Below are 26,189 nucleotides of genomic sequence, written 5' to 3'. Positions count from 1 at the left end.
CCCTGCCGCTGAAAAACATCCCCACAGCATGATGCTGCTACCACCATGCTTCAACGCAAGGATGGTGCCAGGTTTCTGTCATTCAGGCCAAAGAGTTCAATCTTGGTTTCATCAGACCAGAGAATCTTGTTTCTCATGGCCTGAGAGTCTTTAGGTGCCTTTTGGCAATCTCCAAGAGGGCTATCATATATATTTTACTGAGTGGTGGCTTCCATCTGGCGACTCTACCATAAAGTCCTGATTGGTGGAGTGCTGCAGAGATGGTTGTCCTTCAGGAAGGTACTCCCATCTCCACAGAGGAACTCTGGAGCTCTGTCACCTTCCTGACCAAGGCCCTTCTCCCCCAATTACTCAGTTTGGCCGGGCGTCCAGCTCTAGGAAGTTTATTGGTGGTTCCAAACCACTTCCATTGAAGAATGATGGAGGCCACTGTGTTCTTCGGGACCTTCAATTCTGCAGAAATGTTTTGGTACCCTTCCCCAGATCTGTGCCTTAACACAGTCCTGTCTCTGGGCTCTACTGACAATTCCTTCAACCTGGTGGCTTGGTTTTTGCTCTGACATGCACTGTCATCTGTGGGACCTTATATAGACATGTGTGTGCCTTTCCAAATCATGTCCAATCAATTGAACTTACCACAGGTGGACTCCAATCAAGTTGTATAAACATCTCAAGTATGATCAATACAAACAGGATGCACCTGAGCTCAATTTTGAGTCTCATAGCCAAGGGTCTGAATATTTACAGTTGAAGTCGAACGTTTACATACACTTAGGTTGGAGTCATTAAAACTTGTTTTTCAAACACAAATTTCTTGTTAACAAACTATAGTTTTGGTAAGTCGGTTAGGACATCTACTTTGTGCATGACACAAATCATTTTTCCAACAATTGTTTACAGACAGATTATTTAACTTATGAATCACAATTGCAGTGGGTCAGAAGTTTACATACACTAAGTTGACTGTGCCTTTAAACAGCTTGGAAAATTCCAGAAAATGATGTCATGGCTTTAGAAGCTTCTGATAGGCTAATTGACATCATTTGAGTCAATTGGAGGTGTGCCTGTGGATGTATTTCAAGGCCTACCTTCAAACTCAGTGCCTATTTGCTTGACATCATGGGATGTGGTTCATCCTTGGGAGCAATTTCCAAATTCCCGAAGGTACCAAGTTCATCTGTACAAACAATAGTACGCAAGTATAAACACCTTGGGACCACGCAGCCGTCATACCGCTCAGAAAGGAGACACGTTCTGTCTCCTAGAGATGAACGTACTTTGGTGTGAAATGTGCAAATCAATCCCAGAACAACAGTAAAGGACCTTGTGAAGATGCTGGAGGAAACAGGTGCAAAAGTATCTATATCCACAGTAAAACGAGTGGATAAATACCTCTGTAACATTTAACTGCATTTTCAGCAATTGCCACAGTGAGTGGCAGTGAGTTTATGAGATTGTCATGTTGCTATTGTCAACATACATACCATTACTAATAGCCTACATTGAATTTTGAATTAGTTCTACATCAGATGAGGTCTTGGTATAACTAAACATAAAGAGACCCTTACAATAAAACAACATCGACAACTCACCTGAAAAATGAAAGTGAGAAAAACATTTTTGTTGAACATGTGGTTGGTTTTCAGACACGTGTGAAGTTTCACATGTTCAGTTCTAGTTTTTGTTCCCCACACATACATTTTTACCACTTCATGTTATATATGGTCTCCAATTCAGGGAACGACCCTCCTTAGCTTCTCAGAGGGAAACTAGCAGTGGGATACCGGGTTGCTATGTTGTTGGAATGAATGTGCCAAAACTTTCAACTGGAAAAAGGCAGTGAAAGCAAAGTCCTGGGTAACAACCAAAATTGGGGATAATTGCAGGAAAGAGGGAGATATTTTATTTAACTGTGCCACCTGGAAAACAATTTCTTTGCATTAATTTACAATTAATTTGCACTCACCTTTGTTTGCAATACTAAGTGTTGTTCTCGACTTCAGAAGTTTTGCTTGATATTAATGGCACTTACTCACTAGAGGATTGCACTATATAATAACACTGATACTCAGTTGTTTAAAGCGTGAATTCTTAATTGAAACTTTAACAAAGTGTTTTCCCATAGTTTCGGTAAAACGCTAAGAGATGACGTTAGAGAAATGCAACCACTCTCAAATCCATAGACTATTCTATGGATCAAGGACTGACCATCCATGATATCACCGTTTTTTGTTTTCTTAGTTTTCTTACATGTGAAACTGCAAATTAGATTTTTACATGTTATTGTTTTTCACATGTGAATTTGCAAATTTACATGTGAAATTGAGATTGTAATGTGTGTGTGACAATGTTACGTTAGGAGGTAGGTGAAGGAGTCAGGCGAAAGAGAGCAGAAATGTCTGAGATGCGTACTTTTAATAGGCAAGTCCACCAAATACAGGTATGGCACAATCCAAAAGTCAAACGCCCTCGACAACAGACACACCCGTTACTCACGCAAGGAGGAACAAACAAGCTCCTAAATAACACTCTAATTAAATGCGTGAAACAAAAGAAAGTGGGCACAACCTCACTGAGCTACATCACAAAATAAATTGGTGATGGCCAGTAGGCCGGCGACACCGACCGCCGCCCGAACAGGGAGAGGAACTACCATTGGTGGAAGACGTGACAGTGTGAAGTTTTCTTACATGTGAAACTGCAAAAACATTTTTTTAACAGGATTGATTTTCACATCTGAACTTGCAATTCCACATGTGAAATTTAGACATTAGTTTTTCACATGTGAAACTGCATATCCAATTCTCACGTGAATGTTTTTAACATGTAAAACTGCAACTTTCACATGTGAAACTGCAATCACGTGTAAGGTGAAAACATGTTATTCTCCTCACATGTGAAAAGGTGGTGTTAACATGTGAACTCAAAATGTAATACATGTGAAAATATGGTTTCACATGAAATTTAAGCAAAAATTGAACATATGTTTTTTCTTGTAAGGAGAGGCCTAGTACAGATACAACATTTCCCATAATGTATGATGATATATATGCTAATGATGATGAATTATACTGCAGAGACTGCTCGCTTTTACAGCTGCCTTAGGGGAGAAGGATACATGACCATTCCAGGCACCCTGTCAAATGCCTCCTTGGAAAATAGTAACCCTCTCCCCTATTACTAAGGCCAGCCGAAAGTGTCTGTCTTCATTTGTTGCACTTTATGAAGTGCTTGCTTTCCCCAGAGTCTTCAACCAGGCTCCTCTCTCTGGCTATTAGCTCTGTGATGGGATGACATAGGTAGCGATATTGTATCACTGTATTCCCAATGCTACTGTCCTCCCCACCCCATACATTCTTAGAAAATGATTTGCTATCTTGAACCTAAAAGGGTTCTTCGGCTGTCCTCATAGTAGGACCCTTTACACAGAGGGTCTAACATGGTACCCAAAATAGTTCTACCTGCAACCAAAAATAGTTCTACCTGGAGCCAAAAAGGGTTCTCCTATGTGCACAGCTGAAGAACCCTTTTGGAATCCTTTTTTCTAAGATTGTACACACAGACATATCTACAGATACAGAACTGACAGAGCACGCACACACACACCCACACAAAGATACCTCCTTCATCACCTTTGCAGTTCTGCTTGCCATTGCATTTCCGTAGAAACACCACAGCAGTTAAGTATAGATTGCACAAGAAGATGCACAAGAATCTTCTCATGTTATCACTGAGAACTATCTGCAAAAACTTAAGTTGGATGGTTGCACCTCATTATGAATGCCTTAAAAACATTTTGTAGACAATCTGGTGTCTGATAGGATCTGTTAATTGATCACAAATTGATCATGAATTGGAAAAGATGTCTAGTGTAAGGCCCAGGTTAACGACTAAATTGTGCGGTAGCACTGTATATCTTAGAATGATTTGTCTATTGTGTATTGGGGCTTTGATTTGCAAGCAATGCAGGAACATAATAGCTGTGAAATAAGATCCACAGCAGATTGCATCTAACATAATGCCCAGGAACCCAACATAATGCCCTGATAACATGTTATGTTTCAGAGACAGGATAAAGTGGCATGCAGCACTAACCATGTCCGAAGGAACCTAATTGATTCTTGGTGTAACAGTAATTGTGATTGTCTGCTGACCTCTTTATCTCGCATTGTTAGCCAGGCTAAGAAAACAGCATACTATTGGTGACTGATCAAGCTTGAGAGATTCTTTTGTCTTCCTTGTCTTCCTCCTGGACAAGAGGAATACCTATGTGAGAATGCTGTTCATCGACTACAGCTCGGCATTCAACACCATAGTACCCTCCAAGCTCGTCATCAAGCTCGAGACCCTGGGTCTCGACCCCGCCCTGTGCAACTGGGTACTGGACTTCCTGACGGGCCGCCCCCAGGTGGTGAGGGTAGGCAACAACATCTCCTCCCCGCTGATCCTCAACACGGGGGCCCCACAAGGGTGCGTTCTGAGCCCTCTCCTGTACTCCCTGTTCACCCACGACTGCGTGGCCACGCACGCCCAACTCAATCATCAAGTTTGCGGACGACACAACAGTGGTAGGCTTGATTACCAACAACGACGAGACGGCCTACAGGGAGGAGGTGAGGGCCCTCGGAGTGTGGTGTCAGGAAAATAACCTCACACTCAACGTCAACAAAACTAAGGAGATGATTGTGGACTTCAGGAACAGCAGAGGGAACACCCCCTATCCACATCGATGGAACAGTAGTGGAGAGGGTAGCTAGTTTTAAGTTCCTCGGCATACACATCACAGACAAACTGAATTGGTCCACTCACACTGACAGCGTCGTGAAGAAGGCGCAGCAGCGCCTATTCAACCTCAGGAGGCTGAAGAAATTCGGCTTGTCACCAAAAGCACTCACAAACTTCTACAGATGCACAATCGAGAGCATCCTGGCGGGCTGTATCACCGCCTGGTACGGCAACTGCTCCGCCCTCAACCGTAAGGCTCTCCAGAGGGTAGTGAGGACTGCACAACGCATCACCGGGGGCAAACTACCTGCCCTCCAGGACACCACCCGTTGTTACAGGAAGGCCATAAAGATCATCAAGGACATCAACCACCCGAACCACTGCCTGTTCACCCCGCTATCATCCAGAAGGCGAGGTCAGTACAGGTGCATCAAAGCTGGGACCGAGAGACTGAAAAACAGCTTCTATCTCAAGGCCATCAGACTGTTAAACAGCCACCACTAACAGTGTGAGTGGCTGCTGCCAACACACTGTCATTGACACTGACCCAACTCCAGCCATTTTAATAATGGGAATTGATGGGAATTATGTAAATATATCACTAGCCACTTTAAACAATGCTACCTTATATAATGTTACTTACCCTACATTATTCATCTCATATGCATATGTATATACTGTACTCTACATCATCGACTGCATCCTTATGTAACACATGTATCACTAGCCACTTTAACTATGCCACTTTGTTTACTTTGTCTACACACTCATCTCATATGTATATACTGTACTCGATACCATCTACTGTATGCATCACTCATTCATATATCCATATTCCTTATCCCCTACACTGTGTATAAGACAGTAGTTTTGGAATTGTTAGTTAGATTACTTGTTGGTTATCACTGCATTGTTGGAACTAGAAGCACAAGCATTTCGCTACACTCGCATTTAACATCTGCTAACCATGTGTATGTGACAAATAAAATTTGATTTGATTTGATTTGATTTGTTTTGTTTCCTTCCATACGCACGTGCGCGCACACACACACACACACACACACACACACACACACACACACACACACACACACACACACACACACACACACACACTGTTTCTCACTCCCTCTCACTAACCCCTATGCTTTTGTCTTTTTCATCATTTTGTGCTTTTGTGTTTTTCCATTTGAAATCATTGGATGGCTAAGGAGCTCATAGATTGTACAGTCATATTCATCCCATAAAGAGGTTCCTGGCTGTGCTGCTAATTTTAAACAAGAGATACTGAGCAGGTCAATATTGTTGTTGTTGTTGTTGTTGTTGTTGTTTTGGATTGTTTTAGCCTATCATTAGGCTAATCTTCAGACAGTCCTTCAATTTACAGTTACATACGGGGCGGCAGGGTAGCCTAGTGGTTAGAGCGTTGGACAAGTTCAAACCCCCGAGCTGTCGTTCTGCCCCTGAACAGGCAGTTAACCCACAGTTCCTAGGCCGTCATTGAAAATAAGAATTTGTTCTTAACTGACTTGCCTAGTTAAATAAAGGTAAAATAAAAAATACAAATACAAAATGCATACAAATACAATCAAAATGCAATCAAAGCCATGGACAATAAGGTTAAGCCAAACAAGCAATATCACATTGTAGGATTTGGGGTGGTGCTGCTGGCACTAAAGAGGGCAGTTTACATTTGTGATTATGTCAAGCATTTCACGTTCCTGCTGCTATAATTAGGGGCTGCTACAGAACTAGCACAATCTGTGGAGCTGTCTTGGCTTTGCTGCAGATGGAGGGCTTTGCAGTAGCCTGGATTCCTTGTGTGATTAATGAAAATACAATTTGTTAAAGAGGCACTCTGTTATTTTTAGAGCCGAAATGCCTCCTCTGCTACTTTGTTTAGAGCTGTGTTTTGGTCAGAGAGAGAGTCTAAGTGTTTTAGCTTGCATTCTTGGCATGTGTGAGATGTTTGTTAAGTGCTATTTCATTGCCAGTAATATATTTCGTAGTCTGTTATTTGGTAGTCAAAATGTCCTTTGGAGAGTCGTGCTTAATAAATGTATGTCACCCTACATGTCTACTTCCAATGCCAATTAAGGCATTGATGTCCAAAATGGATTGAATTAATAAAAAACAATATTTGTTATAAACTATCAAACCATTTATAACAAATATTGTTTTTTATTACTTCAATCAATTTTTGATCATACAAGGTTATTTTTTATTTATTTAACCTTTATTTAACTAGGCAAGTCAGTTAAGAACAAATTATAATTTACAATGACGGCCTACCAAAAGGCAAAAGGCCTCCTGCGGGGACGGGGACTGGGATTTTTTTTTAAATACAATATAAATATAGAACAAAACACACATCACAACAAGAGAGACCACACAACACTACATAAAGAGAGACCTATAAGACAACAACACAGCAAGGCAGCAACACATGACAACACAGCATGGTAGCAACACAACATCACAACAACATGGTAGGAAAACAACATGATAGCAGCACAAATATTATTGGGCACAGCCAACAGCACAAAGGCCAAGATGGTAGAGACAACAATACATCACACAAAGCAGCCACAACTGTCAGTAAGTGTCCATGATTGAGTCTTTGAATGAAGAAATTGATATCAAATAAAAAGGTTAGGCAAATAGTACTTCTCTAGAACATTTTTAGATAGAACGCGAGAGAGAAGAACTAGCCCCATTCAGATTAAAGTGTTTGGGCACTACTAACTTGTCACATGTCTTATTATGATATTATTTTAGTTCCCCCAAAACAACAGTGACATTGTTTGTCTTTGTAAAGTGGACTGTGGACAATGAGCCAAATTGCCCCAACGGTGGAAGCAATCAAGATAATCCTATAATTTGATTGGCCTTAACACTATTTGTTTGATATGGAACACTGTACATGATTAGTAGTGACTATGGTTTGCTTTTACGGTGGGCTATAGCGAGGCTGCTTAAGCTTCAATGCTTTTAAACCCTTCTGCATGCATCTGCCTTCAGCAGTGCTGACACTGCTCAAAGGTAAAAGCTGGCTTCAGTGGTGCATTCTGCAGAGATAGCTTGTTGTGATAGTCAATAGGTCGCTCTAAAATTCTGATGTCTGTTATGAGGATGCCCTGCTATGAGTGAAGCCATGTGATTGTGGATGTTTATCCATATGCTGTTGTCTGTTACAAAGACAGGTGACACTAATCTGTTACGCAAGATGAGAATCTTGGAAGCAAAACCAGCAGAGGTAAATGTCTTCAAATCCTGCAAGCTACTTATTCATAAATAATAAGCTTAAGCATACGTTTTCAAATTCCATTTCCTGTCTTCTGAGAGGACACAATTAGTTGACTATCATTATTTTTGCCACCAAATATCCCCCATATTCAACAGTGTGCAAGGGAACGCATGGCTGCAGACAGTGACACAGGAGTAGGGCTACAGATGAGACGACAGGCCAGGGTACATTTGTATAAATTACCTGTCAACTCCACAGTTTCCGTTGGAGGTCATGGGTAGAGAGGTGGCCAGCTGCCTTGCAGCACTCCCCTATTGTGACTGGTAATAGGTTTCACTTGACTGCGGGCAAAGGTTTTCACTGGCAGTCCCGGTGTCATCACGCTAAAGGTTTGTTCTGAGAGGATGGCTGTGTTTACAGAATGCCATGTTTTGGGATTGGCCAAGACTGTTAGAGGAGAGGAAAGTTACGGCTTCTTCTCTTCACCCGTCTATTGTTTATCAGGGCTCGTAAATCCTCTGTGCTCTCGAGTTATCAGTGTCTGCTGCTGGTGGCTCGTCCTGTCAGAAAGACAGTTCTGCCTGCCTGTCTACTTGCCCATCCGTCCGTCCATCTGTCTATCTCTAACCAGACAGTTAATGTGTCTGTCTTTGTCTGCTGAGCCTTTAGTCCAGACTGTGAACCCCAGCATACAAGCAGACAGGAGAATCAGTCTTTTATAGAAGAAGAGCAATAAGTTGTTATTTTAATTGATCGTCACTGTGCTGTTGAGTCATTTGGTACACATTAGAGATTGTCACACCAAATAAAAAGACTTTCCATCCTGAGTGAAGTGTAAATGCATTTTCACACAGGATGGAAATGCATAGAAAAAGATAGGTTCGCTCTTTTATTTAAAGCTACCAGCGATGCTCTTTAATATTTAAAAAGACTGAAAGTGTGCTATACTTTCTTCCTATGCTGATCTGAGTGTCTGAGAATGCTTTTAGACTTCACAGCTAGATCTCTCAACTGTGACTCCTGATGCAACACGATATGACAGCATAGTTCTGTATCTCAAACCCTTTGAGATACACTACATGACAACTGTAAAGTTGGTGGAGGAGGAATAAAGGTCTTGGGCTGTTTTTCATGGTTCGGGCCTAGACCCCTTTACTTCCAGTAAATGGAACTCTTTACACTACATCATAAAATTACATTCTAGATGATTCTGTGCTTCCAACTTTGTGGCAACAGTTTGGGGAAGGCCCTTTCCTATTTCAGCATGACAATGCCCCCGTGCACAAAGCAAGGTCCAAATAGAAATTTGTCCAGATCGGTGTGAGCGAACGTGACTGGCCTGCACAGAGCCCTGACCTCAATCCCATCGAACACCTTTGGGATGAATTGGAATGCCGACTGTGAGCCAGGCCTAACCGCTCAACAGTGCCCAACTTCACTAATGCTCTTGTGGCTGAATGGATGCAAGTCCCCGCAGCAATGTTCCAACATCTAGTGGAAAACCTTCCCAGAAGAGTGGAGGCTATTACAGCAGCAAAGGGGGAACCAACTCCATATTAATGCCCATGATTTTGGAATGAGATATTCAACAAGCAGGTGTCTACATACGTTTGGTCATGTAGTGTATCTCTCTCAATATCACCATTATAGGGATTATATCAGTTTCGATGGAACTGATAGGCGCTTGGGGTAAGAACGACGATACGGAAAATATAGAGCTAGCGGGATTTTCCATGCACCAGCAGAACAGAGACGCTACCTCTGGTAAGAGGTAGCTGGTGTGCGATGTCTAATATTAAAGAAGTCTTGCGGTATTGCTCGCCTGAGGTAGAGTACCTTATGATAAGCTGTAGACCACACTATGTACCAAGAGAGTTCTCATCTATATTATTCATAGCCATCTATTTACCACCACATAACGAAGCTGGCACCAAGACCGCTCTCAACCAACTCTATAAGGCCATAAGCAAAGAAGAAAATGCTCACCCAGAAGCGGCACTCCTAGTGGCTGTGGACTTTGACGCAGGCAAACTTAAATCAGTTTTACCCCATTTTTACCAGCATGTCACATGTGCAACCAGAGAAAAAAAATCCTAGACCACCTTTACTCCACACACAGAGATACAAAGCTCTCCCCCCAATTCATACAAAATCCTACAATGTGATTTTCTGGATTTATTTTCTAATTTTGTCTGTCATAGTTGAAGTGTACCTATGATGAAAAGTATAGGCCTCTCTCATCTTTTTAAGTGGGAGAACTTGCACAATTGGTGTCTAACTAAACACTTTTTTCCCCACTGTACATGTATATAGGCATAGGCATCTGAAATCTTTTGCTTTGGCTCTCAGTAGGGAAATAGTGACCAGATGCTCACAGTTTCCTTACCTTTGTCATAGCCAGTAGCTTTAGTCCCGTCATCAAGGTAGCGCATGTTCACTCTGTTCACCCAGATTAAGATAACTTTATTGGTCAAACTACACACAAGGTCCAACAGATATTTGACCTTCGTTGTTAACCCAAGCCGTCCAAAAGACACACATACATATACAGGTAGTGGGGCCAACCAGATCCCTCGCTGGAAGACAGCGCTAATTGAAAGCAACATAAACCCGTATTAGTTCTTATTGAGTCTTAAAAAATGCTATTGTTTAGGACATATTCACAGATTTTTTTTCTCCTGTGTTTGTCACATCTAAGAGAGTCAGTCTCCAAGGACTGAGTAGTTTTTCTCATGCATGAGTCTGTGGTACAAAGAAAGGAATAACAATTGAACACATTTAATCATAGTGATGATGTAGATTCAATATGCGTTTTCACTCCTGCCTCCATATACAGCCACTAATAAAATGAATTTGGCCCTCCTGGTAATTTCTCTGATGCTCCATGAATCAATAAATGGATGGACACATAATCCTCCTTTTAAACTGAACAGGTTAGTGCTGGCACAGAAAGAGCATTAAGTTAAAAAGGATGTTTCCTAGAAAGAAAATAGGTTTATTTGGACTGTGGGGTGTCTTGGTCACGTTTTTACAAGTATTTGTTTTTGTCATTCTTCATTATGTTTTTAAGAAGTCACTAAAGCAGGGAAGATTAGATTTTTAACTGCCACAAGGTCATGTACAACTTCATGACATTCCGCTAGTGAGTACTAATGGAAAACATGTATTTTCTCCATCTCTCTCTTTTCTCTTTTCTCTCTCTCTGACATGCACACACACACACAAACAGACAGACAGACACACACACAGACACTCTCTCCCTGCAGGCATTACAGTTTTTGTAATGTTACCCGTAATGTTCCCCAAATGTTTGAGTGTCCAGTTTTTCGTTGGTTTGGGGGAACAGTCTATGTTAGCAAAAAACCTTCTGAGAACCCTTTTAGCACGCTTTGGTGTAACAGTTAGAAGAACATTCCCTTAATGTCAAGCAGTTTATCTGGAATGTGTTTACAATTTTCTCTGAATATACAGCATTAATGTTCTAGATGCCTGTTATGGGACGTTGCAAGAACATTCATGTGTCCAGTAACCTTCATTGTTTCCATGACAAAGTGAAGGAAATGATCTTGGAGAAAGATGGACCACAGAAATATTGAGGTGGAGTGCGCCCACGGGACTGGAAAACCCACCACCGGTGACAGCCCCGGGCCGATAGTGGTCAAGTTCCTGAGGTTCCTGAGGTTCAAGGTCAAGGTAGCTGTTCTGGAAAGAGCTAAGAACTTGAGAGGAATGTATATCTTCATCAACAAGGATTATCCTGAAGCTGTGCACCAGACGTGGAAAGAACTTATCCCAGCCATGAAAGCTGCCAGAGCGCGTGCTTACATCCGCTATGAGAGGCTCATTGTCCACCCTCCCTCCCAAATGCCTGGAAGGGATGAGAGAGCCAAGCCTATGGGATCGTAGCTTCAACCCTACAGCACAAACACACACTTACACACACCAACTGATTAATGGACTGGTGAATGTATTTTTTAAAAATCTTGCTATGTTTGCTATTTTCCATATTATGTCTATCTCTGATAGGCTAACCAGGAAAGGGAGGAAAATAGTCCATATGTAGCCTTAGAAATAAGGTTAATGAAATCAATAATTTGCTAACAACAGATAACATTCCTATATTTCTGACTTAGATAATTAATTTGATGATACAGCAGTAGCAATACAAGGATATAACATACAGTACCAGCCAAAAGTTTGGACACACCTACTCATTCCAGGGTTTTCTTTATTTTGACTATTTTCTGCATTGTAGAATAATAATGAAGACATCAAAACTACGAAATAACACATATGGAATCATGTAGTAACCAAAAATGTGTTAAACAAGTCAAAATATATTTTACATTTGAGTTTTTTCAAAGTAGCCACAGCTATGCACACTCTTGGCATTCTCTCAACCAGCTTCATGAGGTATTCACCTGGAATGCATTTCAATTAACAGGTGTTCCTTGTTAAAAGTTAATTTGTGGAATTTCAAGTTAAGTTTGAGCCAATCAATTGTGTTGTGACAAGGTAGGGGTGGTATACAGAAGATAGCCCTATTCGGTAAAATACCAAATCCATATTATGTCAAAAACAGCTCAAATAAACAAAGAGAAACAACAGTCCATCATTACTTCAAGACATGAATGTCAGTCAATTCAGGAACATTTCAAGAACTTTGAAAGTTTCTTCATGTGCAGTTGCAAAAACCATCAAGCGCTATGATGAAACTGGCTCTCATGAAGGCCGCCACAGGAGAGGAAGGCCCAGAGTTATCTCTGCTGCAGAGGATAAGTTCAATAGAGTTAACTGCACCTCAGATTGCAGCCCAAATAAATGCTTCACAAAGTTCAAATTGTAGAGTTTTGGTTCTAACCGTGTGTCTTTGTGAGACGCAGAGTAGGTGAACGGATGATCTCTGCATGTGTGGTTCCTACCATGAAGCATGTAGGAGGAGGTGTGATGGTGCTTTGCTGGCGACACTGTCAGTGATTTATTTAGAGTTCAAGGCACACTTAAACAGCTTGGCTACTACAGCATTCTGCAGCGATATGCCATCCCATCTGGTTTGCGCTTAGTGGGACTATCATTTGTTTTTCAACAGGACAATGACCCAACACACCTACAGGGTGTGTAAGGCTATTTGACCATGAAGGAGAGTGATGGAGTGCCGCATCAGATGACCTGGTCTCCACAATCACCTAACCTCAACCCAATTAAGATGTTCTACTTTTCTGGGGACCTGCATATTGACTGATTTTCATCAAGATGTCTGCTCAGGAGGAAGCTTCTTACTGTAACCAGTGCCTGTAATCTGGTTCAGGTTATTAGTCAACCTACCAGGGTGTTTACAAACACTACAGGAACAAGATCCTCTACATGTATTGATCACATTTTTACTAATACTGTAGCACTTTGTTCTAAAGCTGTATCCGTACCCATTGGATACAGTGATCACAATATTGTGAAAGCCAAAGTTCCAAAAGCTGGGCCTAAAATAGTGTATAAGAGATCATACAATAGATTTTGCTGTGACTCTTATGTGGATGATGATATTTTGTTGGTCTGGTGTGATTAATAAGCGGTATTCATACAATGCAATTGAAGAATTTATGAAATTGCTTCTTCCAATTATTGAAAAACATGCGCTTGAAAAAATCCTAAGGGTCGACCTAGAATTGGACCCAGTTTCTTTGCTGTTAGGTCTCCCTAGTAGGCATATTACTTATGTGTGTAAGAGGAGGCTTTAAAAACATCCTGACCTTCGCAGCGAGGAAAAACATCCTCTACAGTGGATTAATGACAAGGTCCCTTCTGTTAAGGATTGGCATGAGATACTACTTGAATGGGATCCATTAGAATATCTGACATGTACATTACATTCTAAAACAGATCAGTTCTACAAAATGTGGGAACCTTATTTAAATGACCTAGAACCTGATTTATCAGCTATTCTGCTGCAAGGATTTACTTACAATGGTGGTTGTCGACCTGTCTCAGGATTACACTGTAAATTCCATGTGTTGGACCCAATTCCTCTTTTAAACTGAGCTTTTGTGTTTAAATAGTCTTAGTCTTTAGTCTTTTTTGTTGTTTTTTGTTTATTTGTTATTCTTATTTTATCTTTGTTACTGTATATCTTAATATGGGATGAAATTGTGAAATGTCAATAAAAATACTACTACAAAAACAATGCACTTTAAGAAACTGACTGTTAGAGCTGTTAAGGTTCCATGGATTGAGGAGGAATTGAAACTGTATGGTTGATAGAGATTGGGCAAAAGGAGTGGCTAGCTAATAAAGTTACTGCAAATTGAGAAATTATGTGACTAAACTCAAGAAAAAGAAGAAACACTTTGGAGTACTTTCAATTAAATTATGGGCAGAAAGACAAATTCTACTCCATCTTTCATTGAATCAGATGGCTTATTCATCACGAAACCATTTGATGGTCAAATCAAATCAAATTGTATTTGTCAGAAGTGCCGAATACAACACCTTACAGTGAAATGCTTACTTACAAGCCCTTAACCAACAATGCAGTTTTTTTTAACTCTGTTTATTAAGTTTTACACACACACACACAGACAAGACAAAGCAATATAAATAATATACTCAACAAAACAAAAAAATACAAATAAAAATACAAATAAAAAATAGCTTTAAAGATACCATACTTTAGACAAGTTAAACACACCAGGCAGAAGGCTACAGAGGTTAAAGGGCAATCTATAGTACAGGGACAGAGCAAACACCTCACCATTGTTCCTGTAAACAGTCAAGGGATAAGGGTGGAGAAATGCAACCACTCACAGAGAGTCATGGCCACAGACCGACCATCCACTGGACAGAAAAAAAGTTTACAATGCTTTAAAATAAAACATTTAATGATTATTCATGTAGGCGTGAACAAAATGTAAAAATAACTGGGAAAAACAAGCTCACACTTCAGTCTCTGCCTGGGCAAGATGAACAAGGCATCTGCGGATCACAATCAATAAGCACATGGACCTTAATGCCCACCTTAAGCTCCTCCAACCCTTAAGTCACAGACTTATTTTAGTATTAATTGGAATGCCATCAGAGGATGGACTGTTTAAAGTAAGACCGGAATGGAGCCCAAGCCTCATCAAACAGTTTGGGGTTCCCACGTGAATTGAATTGAATTTTTTCTAGTTTCAGAGAGCACAACACATCCCTCACCCAATATTTATAAGATGGGGGAGCTGCCATCTTCCAGTTCTGTAGTATTAGCCGTCTAACTAAAAGAGTTGTATAAGCAACAGTGTCCGACTGGATTCTTGATAGGGGGGTACCCATGGGCAGTACTCCAAAAAGGGCTGTAAGGGGAGACGGATCTATAACAGTGTCATATATATCAGAGAAACATTTAAATATTAACTCCCAGAAACCTGACAGTTTATGACAGCCCCAAAACATATGCAACAGTGTGGCTGGTTCCACTTTACATCTGACACAGGTAGGATCAAAATCAGAGAATATTCTTCCAAGTTTGGCCCCCGACCAGTGGATACGGTGAACCACCTTGAATTGAATGAGGCTGTGTCTAGTGCTAACAACAATGCAGTTTTAAGAAGAAAAAATAAGAAATAAAAGTAACAAATAATTAAAGATCAGCAGTAAAATAACAATAGAGAGGCTATATACAGGGGGTACCGGTACAGAGTCAATATGTACATGTAGTTATTAAAGTGGCTATGCATAAATAATAAACAGAGAGTAGCAGCAGCGTAAAGGGGGGGGCAATGCAAATTGACATTTAATTAGATGTTCAGGAGACTTGGGGGTAGAAGCTGTTTAGAAGCCTCTTGGACCTAGACTTGATGCTCCGGTACCGCTTGCCATGTGGTAGCAGAGAGAACAGTCTATGACTAGGATGACTAGAGTCTTTGACCATTTTTACAAATCCTTCCTCTGACACTAGCTGGTATAGCGGTCCAGGATGGCAGAAAGCTTGGCCCCAGTGATGTACTGGGCCATACACACTTCCCTCTTAGGTGCCTTGCAGTCGCAGGAGCAGTTGCCATACCAGGCAGTGATACAACCAGTCAGGATGCTCTCGATGTTGTAGCTGTTGAACATTTTGATGATTTGGGGATCCATGCCCAATTCTTTCAGTCTCCTGAGGGAGAATAGGTTTTGTCGTGCCCTCTTAACGACTGTTTTGGTGTGCTTGGACCATGTTAGTTTGTTGGTGATGTGGACGCCAAGGAACTTGAAACTCAACCTGCTCCACTACAGCCATGTCAATGAGAATGGGGGCATGCTCGGTCCTCCTTTTCCTGTAGTCCACAATCATCTCCTTTGTCTTGATCACATTGAGGGAGAGGCTGTGGTCCTGGCACCACACAGTGCTGGGGGAGGCCCGTCAGGAAGTCCAGTATTCAGTTGCAGAGGGAGGTATTTTGTCCCAGCGTCCTTAGCTTAGTGATTCGCTTTGAGGGCACTATGATGTTGAACGCTGAGCTGTAGCCAATGAATAACGTTCTCACATAGGTGTTCCTTTTGCAATAGAGATTGCATCATCTGTGAATCTGTTGGGGCAGTATGCAAATTGGAGTGAGTGTAGGGTTTCTGGGATAATGGTGTTGATGTGAGCCATGACCAGTCTTTCAAAACACTTCATGGCTACAGACATGAGTGCTACGCGTCCGTAGTCATTTAGGTAGTTTACTTTAGTGTTCTTGGGCACAGGGACTATGGTGGTCTGCTTGAAGCATGTTGGTATTACAGACTCAGGCAGGGATATGTTGAAAATGTCAGTGAAGATGTTAGCTTGCCAGTTGGTCAGCGCATGCTAGGAGTACACTTCCTGGTGATCTGTTTAAAGGTCTTACTCATATCGGCTACGGAGAGCGTGATCACACAGTCGTCCGTAACAGCTGATGTTCTCATGCATGTTTCAGTGTTACTTGCCTCGAAGTAAGCATAAAAGTAATTTAGCTTGTCTGGTAGGCTCGTGTCACTGGGCAGCTGGCGGCTGTGCTTCCCTTTGTAGTCTGTAATAGTTTGAAAGCCCTGCCACATCCGACGAGCGTCGGAGCCGGTGTAGTACGATTCGATCTTAGTCCTGTATGTATGCTTTGCCTGTTTGATGGTTTGTCGGAGGGCATATCATGATTTCTTATAAACTTCCAGATTAGAGTCCTGCTCCTTGAAAGCGGCAGCTCTACCCTTTAGCTCAGTGCGGATGTTGCCTGTAATCCATGGCTTCTGGTTGGGGTATGTATGTACAGTCACTTTGGGGACGACGTCATCCATGCATATATTGATTGACATCAGTCACTGGCGGTCTTCATCTGACCACTTTTTTATTGACAGAGTCACTGGTGCTTCCTGCTTAAGCAGGAATCAGGAGGATGGAATTATGGTCAGATTTGCCAAATGGAGGGCGAGGGAGAGCTTTGTACGTCTCTCTGTGTGTGGAGTGAAGTTGGTCTAGAGTTTTCTTCTCTCTGGTTGCACATTTAACATGCTGGTAGAAATTTGGTAAAACCGATCTAAATTTGCCTGCATCAAAGTCCCCAACCACTAGCAGCACCGCCTCTGGATGAGCATTTTACTATTTGCTTATGGCCGTATACAGCACATTGAGTGCGGTCTTAGTTCCAGCATCGGTTTGTGGTGGTAAATAGACAGCTACGAAGAATATAGATGACAACTCTCTTTGTAGATAGTGTGGTCTACAGCTTATCATGAGATACTCTACCTCAGGCGAGCAAAACCTTGAGACTTCCTTTGTCTTTAATAAAGAGAGGCTCTTCTTTTTTTTAACATCACACTCCACAAAGCATGTCCTGCAGGCTCCTGTGTGACAGTATTGTGATGGAAGGTGTGTGGTTTTGTGTTTGGAAAAGTGTGGCGTTAAGTGAGTGAGAAGGGAAATGGTTGCATATCCAAGAAGCAACGTGCGTGTGAGCAGGGTTTGTGAGAGAGAGCTTTCAATTTTGTGCAGATGAGCGATATACATTTTAAAATAAATTATACATCTAATTTATTTATTTATTGTCCTATCATTCTGGAACGGTCCCCAACCCTATACCCTAGACACCCACCTGAGCGACCCAGACACTAAAGATAAGTCCTTATCGATTTTATGGGCCTGCTGTAAGTTGCATATAGTTTATGTCGCCAAAACAGAAAGTTAAATGTGGTCAGAGACCTACTAGACCAGCACAGCCCCTTTAAGATGCTGAGCCTGCCTGGCAGTGTTGGTCCTACAAAGCCAAATCCCTCTGATGGGAGAGCATAATATACAACGAAAATCTAAAAGCATTGACAACCTTGAATTCTGGTGGGGTATCCCCACCCAGGTAGTGGCAGTGCTGGCAACACCGGCTCCAGTAACCCATTGGGAGGGGGTCACACTCGGACATTCAGAGAGGCACAAAATAATCAAAGGTCTGACTGCACAGAGATTTTTGCGAAAATGGTCACAATGGGGGACCAGCATGTATGTGTTTCAGGTGAAGGGGGTGGATCTGATTTTTGCACATTTTTGCTCAATCTTGCATGCTTTCTCGAACAGCTGTAACTGTATATGCATTCATAAATCATGTCCTTTCTTGAGTTGGGCTCTTGGATGTAACATCCGTAGAGCATCTGAGCTTAGGGTTGATTGTGAGGGAAAGGGGTTATGTGTGTGTGTGTGTGTGTGTGTGTGTGTGTGTGTGTGTGTGTGTGTGTGTGTGTGTGTGTGTGTGTGTGTGTGTGTGTGTGTGTGTGTGTGTGTGTGTGTGTGTGTGTGTGTGTGTGTGTGTCCCACATCTGTTGCAAGAGGGTAAGGATGTTAGGGACAATATAGGATGAATAACAATACTTGTTTGCTAAATAATAATTGCTTAACAAAAATGGTGACATTATTACGCATATTAATTGTTAATGATGGAAATTATGACTCGCAAGATTTTTGAATATATATATCATTTTCATCACTATATATAAAGCAAATTGAGGTTAGAGCATTGGAAATACTTATAGCAGTTGATCTGCTTCTGTTCTGTGGGTGGCACTCTGTGCCCTTTTTGAAGGATGGGTCCTGGCCTCTCGGGGGGACGGATGTGGTCTGCCGGTCACTAGGATGACAACCCAACATGGGATGGGGAGTGCTTTAGTGTGTGGAATAGTGGAGAACAATTGGAGGGTTACTTAGTAGCAATGCAAATATCATGGTACAGCTACTGTACCAGTACCAGTCAAACGTTTGGACACGCCTACTCATTCAAGGGATTTTCTTTATTTTTATATTTTCTACATTGTAGATTTATTGTGTGGAAATCAACACTATGAAATAACACATATGGAATCATGTATTAACCAAAAAAGTGTTAAACAAATCAAAATAGATTTTATATTTGAGATTCTTTAAAGTAGCCCCCCTTTGACTTGATGACAGCTTTGCACACAAAAAAGTCCTGCAGGCTCTTGTTTAATCTTATCTTGATTATTGTCCAGTCATATGGTCAACTGCTGCAAAGAAAGACCTAGTTAAACTGCAGCTAGCTGAGAATGGAGCGGCATGTTTTGCTCTTCATTGCAATCAGAGGGCTAATATTAATACTATGCATGCTCCGTGTTTTGTTTTCCTGCATGACTGGTGTTTTGTGTGTACTATTTAATGAAGCTGCCAGTTGAGGACTTGTGAGGCATGTGTTTCTCAAACTAGACACTCTAATGTACTTGTCCTCTTGCTCAGTTGTGCACCGGGGCCTCCCACTCCTCTTTCTATTCTGGTTCGAGCAAGTTTTCACTGTTCACATGGTATAGCTTTAATTTCTCAGAACAATAATAGACTGACAAGTTTCAGAAGGAAGTTATTTGTTTCTAGCCATTTTGAGCCTGTACTTGAACCCACAAATGCTGTTGCTCCAGATACTCAACTAGTCTAAAGAAGGCCAGTTTTATTGCTTCTTTAATCAACAGTTTTCAGCTGTGCTAACATAATTGAGTAAGGGTTTTCTAATGATCAATTAGCCTTTTAAAATTATAAACTTGGATTAGCTAACACAACGTGCCATTGAAATACAGGAGTGATGGTTGCTGATAATGGGCCTCTGTACGCCTATGTATATATTCCATGCAAAAGCAGCTGTTTCCAGATACAATAGTAATTTTCAACATTAACAATGTCTACACTGTATTTCTGATCAATTTGATGTTATTTTAATGGACAAAAAATGTGCTTTATTTTCTTTCAAAAACAAGGTCATTTCTAAGTGACCCCAACCTTTTGAACGGTAGTGTATAATATATGCCATTTAGCAGACATTTTTATCCAAAGCGACTTGCAGTCGTATGTGTATATGTAGCAATTGTCCCAGGAATTGAACCCACTATCCTTTCGTTGCAAGCACCATGCTTTACAAAGTGAGCTACAGAGCTTTCTTCCAAAGAAACATAGACCATCTAATAGTCAAATCATAGTGTAAAATCAGGTGAGCTGGTTCTACTCTTTTTGTCCATTTCCTGTTGTTTTGTGGTTGAAAACTGAGTGTGTCAAGCATACCACGTCAACCCTGTTACCCATAGATAGAAATGTTTTGACAAGTGTAAATGTTTTGTTACGCTTGCATTTAATTGCTCCTCCCTGTTGCACACAACAAGCTTTTATTCCCCCTGTCACAGGGGGAGCTATAGCTAAATTAAGATGACATTTTCAACCTTGTTATGGTCAACCCTGTCACTTTTATAGTCATATTTCTTAATATAACCTCTTAAGTTGGGAAAACATGTTTGTTATGAAGTTGAACGTGTGCTCTTTATGACATAGGGTATAAAGTAGGTGAAATAATAGTTACCCAATGCACTCTTCATGGAATTACACTGATGTGGAGAGAAGTTGAGGTCAGAGAAGGGAGATAAGCTATTAGTGGGATAGAGGAGTAGTTTTTGGAAAATGCTTTGTGTGTGTGTGTGTGTGTGTGTGTGTGTGTGTGTGTGTGTGTGTGTGTGTGTGTGTGTGTGTGTGTGTGTGTGTGTGTGTGTGTGTGTGTGTGTGTGTGTGTGTGTGTGTGTGTGTGTGCGCTCGTGCACGAGCTTTCATGTGTGTGTTTAGCATGCCAAGTCTCAAATACATTCCCTTTGATCTGTCAAGTCCTATTTGCGCCCCACAAACGCACACTCTCTCAAGTCCTAACTTCAATTTGTCACTCTTAGCTACCATCTTCCTCTCGAGTTCATTGTCCTCGTTCTTTCTACGTAGCTTCTCAGAGTAACATGTGAAACAAAACTTCTGATAGTTTGACAGCAGGTATTGCTTAACTGAAAGCATTTTGTTCAGCAAATAGTTAGACTTGCTTTAAAACCTCTTAACGATCAGACCCTTTTTTTCCAATTTCCTCCTAAAATAACATACCCAAATCTAACTGCCTGTAGCTCAGGACCTGAAGCAAAGATACACATATTCTTGATACCATTTGAAAGGAAACACTTTGAAGTTTGTGGAAATGTGAAATTAATGTCGGAGAATATAACACCTTAGATCTGGTAAAATATCTAATATGTTTGAAATTAAAGAGAAAGGCCAGACACTGATGTAGGATTATATGTGTAATTCAGATATTGCCCACAAGATGGCAGCAGTGTGTGTACAAAGTTTCAGACTGATCCAGTGAAGAATTACATCACTACAGAATATTTTGTAACAAGTCTGCTAGGAGTTTGCCCAAATGTGCCGAATTTGTCAATTTATACATTTTCAATATAAAAATGTATTTTATCAAACAAAACTACACTACATTTTATCCCTCAGGATGACAAATCAGAGCAAGATTACTGAATGTAAGTACATTATTTACCTTCAGTGGTGAATGTATCAAACCAGTTGCCATGATACAAGTGTTTTCTTGATGTGCACTATCCTCAAACAATAGCATGGTATTTTTTCACTGTAATAGTTACTGTAAATTGGACACTGCAGTTAGATTAACAATAATTTAAGCTTTCTGCCCATATAAGACATGTCCATGTCCCGGAAAGTTGGCTGTTGTTTACAATGTTATTCTAGTCACATTATCGCATACTGAGCAACAACTGTCCCGGTTTAGGGACACCGATCTGATAGATGTTTTGTGAGTTTAACCTTTTGTGATGACAGAGGGACAGCATGGTGTATGACATGCTGACATACATAGCCAGTTCTATGTTTTGAAGAAGAAGAATATCGGGAAGCAATGACAAAAGTTATAGAGTCCCTAGTCTCCTTCCCACTGAATCAATGTCAAATTGATTCCTCTGAAGAAAACCAAGCCTTAATTTCCTTCAGCTCAATACTTCCTAAACAGAATCCCCTTGAAGTGTCTTGTCAGAATATATACTGTGCTTTGCTCTGATTGGTTTTATTCAGTGTTCTGACTGCAATATCCTCAATGAAAACCACATAAATATATCACCCTATAATACTTAAGGCATCATCCTATATTTACAGTATATTTCTACAGATGTAACATTATTACTAAAGAGATTTTGTATTTGTTACAGTAGGTCCAACCCCCTCAGTATTTGTCATTTGGTGTGAAAAAAGGCATTGAACATGGGTGAGATAAGGACGAAAGGCAGGAGATGATGGATCTAGAGTGGTCATTCAATTTACTATAAATAGCATCTTACAAACTGACCTGACTGATCCAGGAGTTGTTGTTGTAGCGACCCCCATGGCATTGGCCCTGACAGAGGGTCTGTGTAACAGCCAATCAGGATAATGTGTCATTCTCAATTACTAGGGCACCTAATCCACTGTTTTAAACTTGTAGAAAGCCAGAAGGGTGGCATTTAGTCATCAGGAAAATCAGCTTTTCTTTGTTATTGATTAAGCCAATTATCTCAAAGTTGTAAAGTCTAGATTGGAAAGGTTTAAAGTCTAGATTGGAGGATCAGAAATGCTTGTTTATACCTCTGTCTGCAGGAGTGTACAGTATTCTATAGGTTTATAGATTATGGAATACTTTTCTAGGTTATCTGAGGCTGTTCACCCTTTATTGTACTACTGCTACTCTCACTCATTCACCTCCTTACTATCTTATTCAGTAATTTCACTACCTCAGTTCTTTACTCTTACACTTAATCCTCCAGTCATCGCTTCACTCATTAACAGACAATAGCTGTTCTCCATGTGTAACACACATAATCAGAAAAGTATGACTTCTCACTACCTACTGTTTGCTTTGTCTCTCTCTCTCCATCCATCCCTCCCTCTTTTACAGGTATGGTGACTAGAGATCTGCTGGAAACGACCTATGGGCCTGTTGGTCCCATTTGTCCACGATATCCTTATTCTTACTGAGTAGGAAAGAAGATATCCTCAATATACACTCCTCTCTCTTCTTTATCATTCTCTCTCTTCCTGGCCTCATGATGTGCAGAGTGTGAGGTCATGTCCCAGTCTGGAAAAGTCATTCATCTGTATGTGGAGGTGAGGTCAGCCCCAGAGCAGGATGGGAAGGGGGGCTTGGGAGGAGGAGTGGAGGGGCTTGGGACTGGGAGTGACTCAGCCTCAGCACAGGATCAGCCAGCAGGGCTTTTGTCCCAGCTAGCCTGCCAGACAAAATGCCAAACTCCTAGCAAAGCTCCAATACACCGCCTGGCCCATAACTTCACCCACACCCAGTCTCCCTCCAGACACAAAGTGAGCTTCCAGCTCCACCAAGGTAATGGCACCCAATCGCCTAGCATCTCCCAGCAACAGAGTTTACCAGCAGCACTGACCCACTCCCCAGCCTTTTCTGGGATTGGGAAGACCACCACCCCACACAAAGATCACCACCCCTCCAAAGGGCAGGGGGTGGGGGGCAATGGCAAACGGTCGGTGGTCACCTTCAGCTACATTGAGAAGGCTAACGTCAAGACAGTGGAGAGCCCACAGAACTCAGCCTGTCAGAGGAGGTGTGGGGAGGAGCTGTCGTCCCCACCTTCCCACCCCCGGAATAAACTCAATGACCCCATCTGGTTGGGTAGTCCTGGCTCCTCATGCAGCTCCAGTCCCAAACTAGCGTTTCGTCCCCCAGGGGGTCACCAGCAGCAGCCGACAGGCTCCCCCAGCCTCCGCCACCCTGTCTTGGATCGTGTCGGTATTGCGGCCACCCAGCGTGCCCTGGAGGAGTTTGGGTTTGGTTCCCCCCTGTTCAGGAGTAAGATCATCCATGGGCTCGAGCAGAGTCCCAGGGGCTCCCGCCACAACCAGCAGGCCCGCTGCCTGTCCTGGGCCGGCGGTTCTCCTGTCCAGCACCACAGCGCCTGCAATAATCTCCACAATAATCACGCTGTGGATGCAGATAGAAACCGTGCTATTTGCGGGCCATTACCCAGGAGCTCAGCCTCCGTCCAGCTTTCGTCCCATGCTAGGCAGGCCACTCTGGGCATGTCTCCTTACTCAAGACCCAGGTCGTGCATGGGGCTCCAGGCCCAGAGCCCACACCATTCGGCAGGTCAGGACGAAGCTTTAGAAGGTAGTCCAGCCACACAGAGACAAGTGCACAAGCCCTGTAACAGTAGGTCCTCCTCTCAAGGGACCATCCTCCAACTTAAAAATAAACTAGGGGAGGGAACTGTACTGAATCAGCTAAGTTGTAGCAAACCCTCCTCCCCAGCCAACAGCCCTGAAGTGGCCCGGAGGCTAGCCGAGGAGGCTACTAAAGTATCCTCTATTTTAGCAGAGGTAAAGAGGAACTCATTGACATTGCACAATGCTTTAGACGAAGTAGAGAGACCCAACTCTGCATGTATGTCTGGAGAAGCTGACAGTTCTGTCTCAAATGTACAACGGCAACATTTGCAGCATCAGACAGTTAAGATGAATATCCCTTTACACGGCCAACACACACCAGCGTCGAACGACATTGACTCTCACCGGGCTGGAAACTTTTTAGCATCGTCACGCACACAGGACTCAAACTCTCCAACAACAACCAATCACGGGACACAGCATGGAAGAGGGCAGGCTCAGAGCTCCATTCTATCAGACACAGTAGTGGGTGTAGGAGGGTCCCCTGCCCTGCCTTCACGCTTCATCCGTCCATCTCTTCCCCCAGCCGAGACCAGCTCCCCTCTGAAAGACCCCAGGCTGCTGAGAGCCCAGCTCAGAGTCACAGAAAGCCCCACACTGCATCGCTGCCAGCCCCCTCAGTACACTAGAGATTTCTGGTCCTTCGAGCCGGACGAGAGAGCCGACTTCTCCTGCTTTGATACGGGGGATAGTGCCGAGCTGGCCCGTAGGCTCTATATACGCCAAAGTGTGGTGGAAGCCCCTGTCAGCTGGACCTCCAGGCAGGCCTGGAGCCACCTGGTAGAGGAGGAGAGCAGAAACTCCAGTTCCAGCCCCATACACGGACCTGGACCTGGGCAGCAGCCCCTAAGCGTGGCCCAGCAGAAAAGAGCCGAGCATAGGAGGAGGGAGGTTCTGCTGCTGGGCCCTGTGGTGCTGGACTTGCCAGAGGAGGATGAGGGCCTGAATGGGGATGGGGAAGAGGTTCACGGACCAGGGCAACAGCGAGGCCTGCTGAGGGTTGAGGAGCCTCCAGAGGGGGAGCAAATCAGGGTAGCAGGATCCTCATCACGCAGCTCCAGCGGGGTGACCGGTAGCCTGGGGGAAAGGGACTGTGTGTCCCCAGAGTCCAGTCAGTCCAGCCACCAGAGCAACGAGACAGGGGCTGCCACCTCAGGGATACAGGTGAGACATTATTCTTCAAATATGTTGCATTGAAATATTCATTTTAATATATTGATGTTAACTAAATATATTTTGTATTTTGTTAATTTTACCATGTGTGTGTGTGACGGTAAAAGAGTGCCACCAACCGATAGGCATGCCGGTTTAGATATAGGTGTAACTGTCCCAGCTCCCCGGTTAAAGGACAAAAATGACAGGTAGGAGACAGATGTACGGAACACACGTTTATTACCACACACCAAACAAGGAGGATAGACAACCTCTGTTGTCTATGCACCCCTGTGTCCAACTAAAGAACTGGCAGGAAAAGGGGTCTGTTACCTCAACTAATAGGGCCTGTGATTGGCTGACCAGGCCGGCTGACTGCGTTCCTTGGCAACCTGGTCCCCAACACAGAGGTGTAAAGTGCCCTATGCCACTGAACAATAGGTCAGGCTGAGGCAGAGAATGGTAGCTTCTTTGGCAGTAAAAGGCTACAAAACGTGTCTCTCCAAATCAAATCAAATTGAATTGGTCACACATATTTAGCAGATGTTATTGTGGGTGTAG

The 26,189-nt window shown here is 42.5% G+C and overlaps 1 protein-coding gene across 2 annotated transcripts in view; it reads left to right on the top strand.

The window, feature by feature from the left end:
- Positions 1-26,189, top strand: part of LOC118357675 (uncharacterized) — a 113,382-nt gene that overhangs the window by 1,518 nt on the left and 85,675 nt on the right. For both annotated transcript variants that reach the window (XM_035735037.2, XM_035735036.2), the window contains exon 2: positions 23,179-25,640. In XM_035735037.2, the coding sequence (XP_035590930.1) occupies positions 23,349-25,640 (2,292 nt within the window). In that variant the 5' untranslated portion in view covers positions 23,179-23,348. The remainder of the gene's footprint in view (positions 1-23,178; positions 25,641-26,189) is intronic.

Source organism: Oncorhynchus keta, chromosome 24 (assembly GCF_023373465.1).
Source record: "Oncorhynchus keta strain PuntledgeMale-10-30-2019 chromosome 24, Oket_V2, whole genome shotgun sequence".
NCBI classification, from domain to species: Eukaryota; Metazoa; Chordata; class Actinopteri; order Salmoniformes; family Salmonidae; genus Oncorhynchus; species Oncorhynchus keta.
The sequence above is the reverse complement of the archived record's forward strand: the minus strand, read 5'-3'. Positions and strand labels throughout refer to the sequence as shown.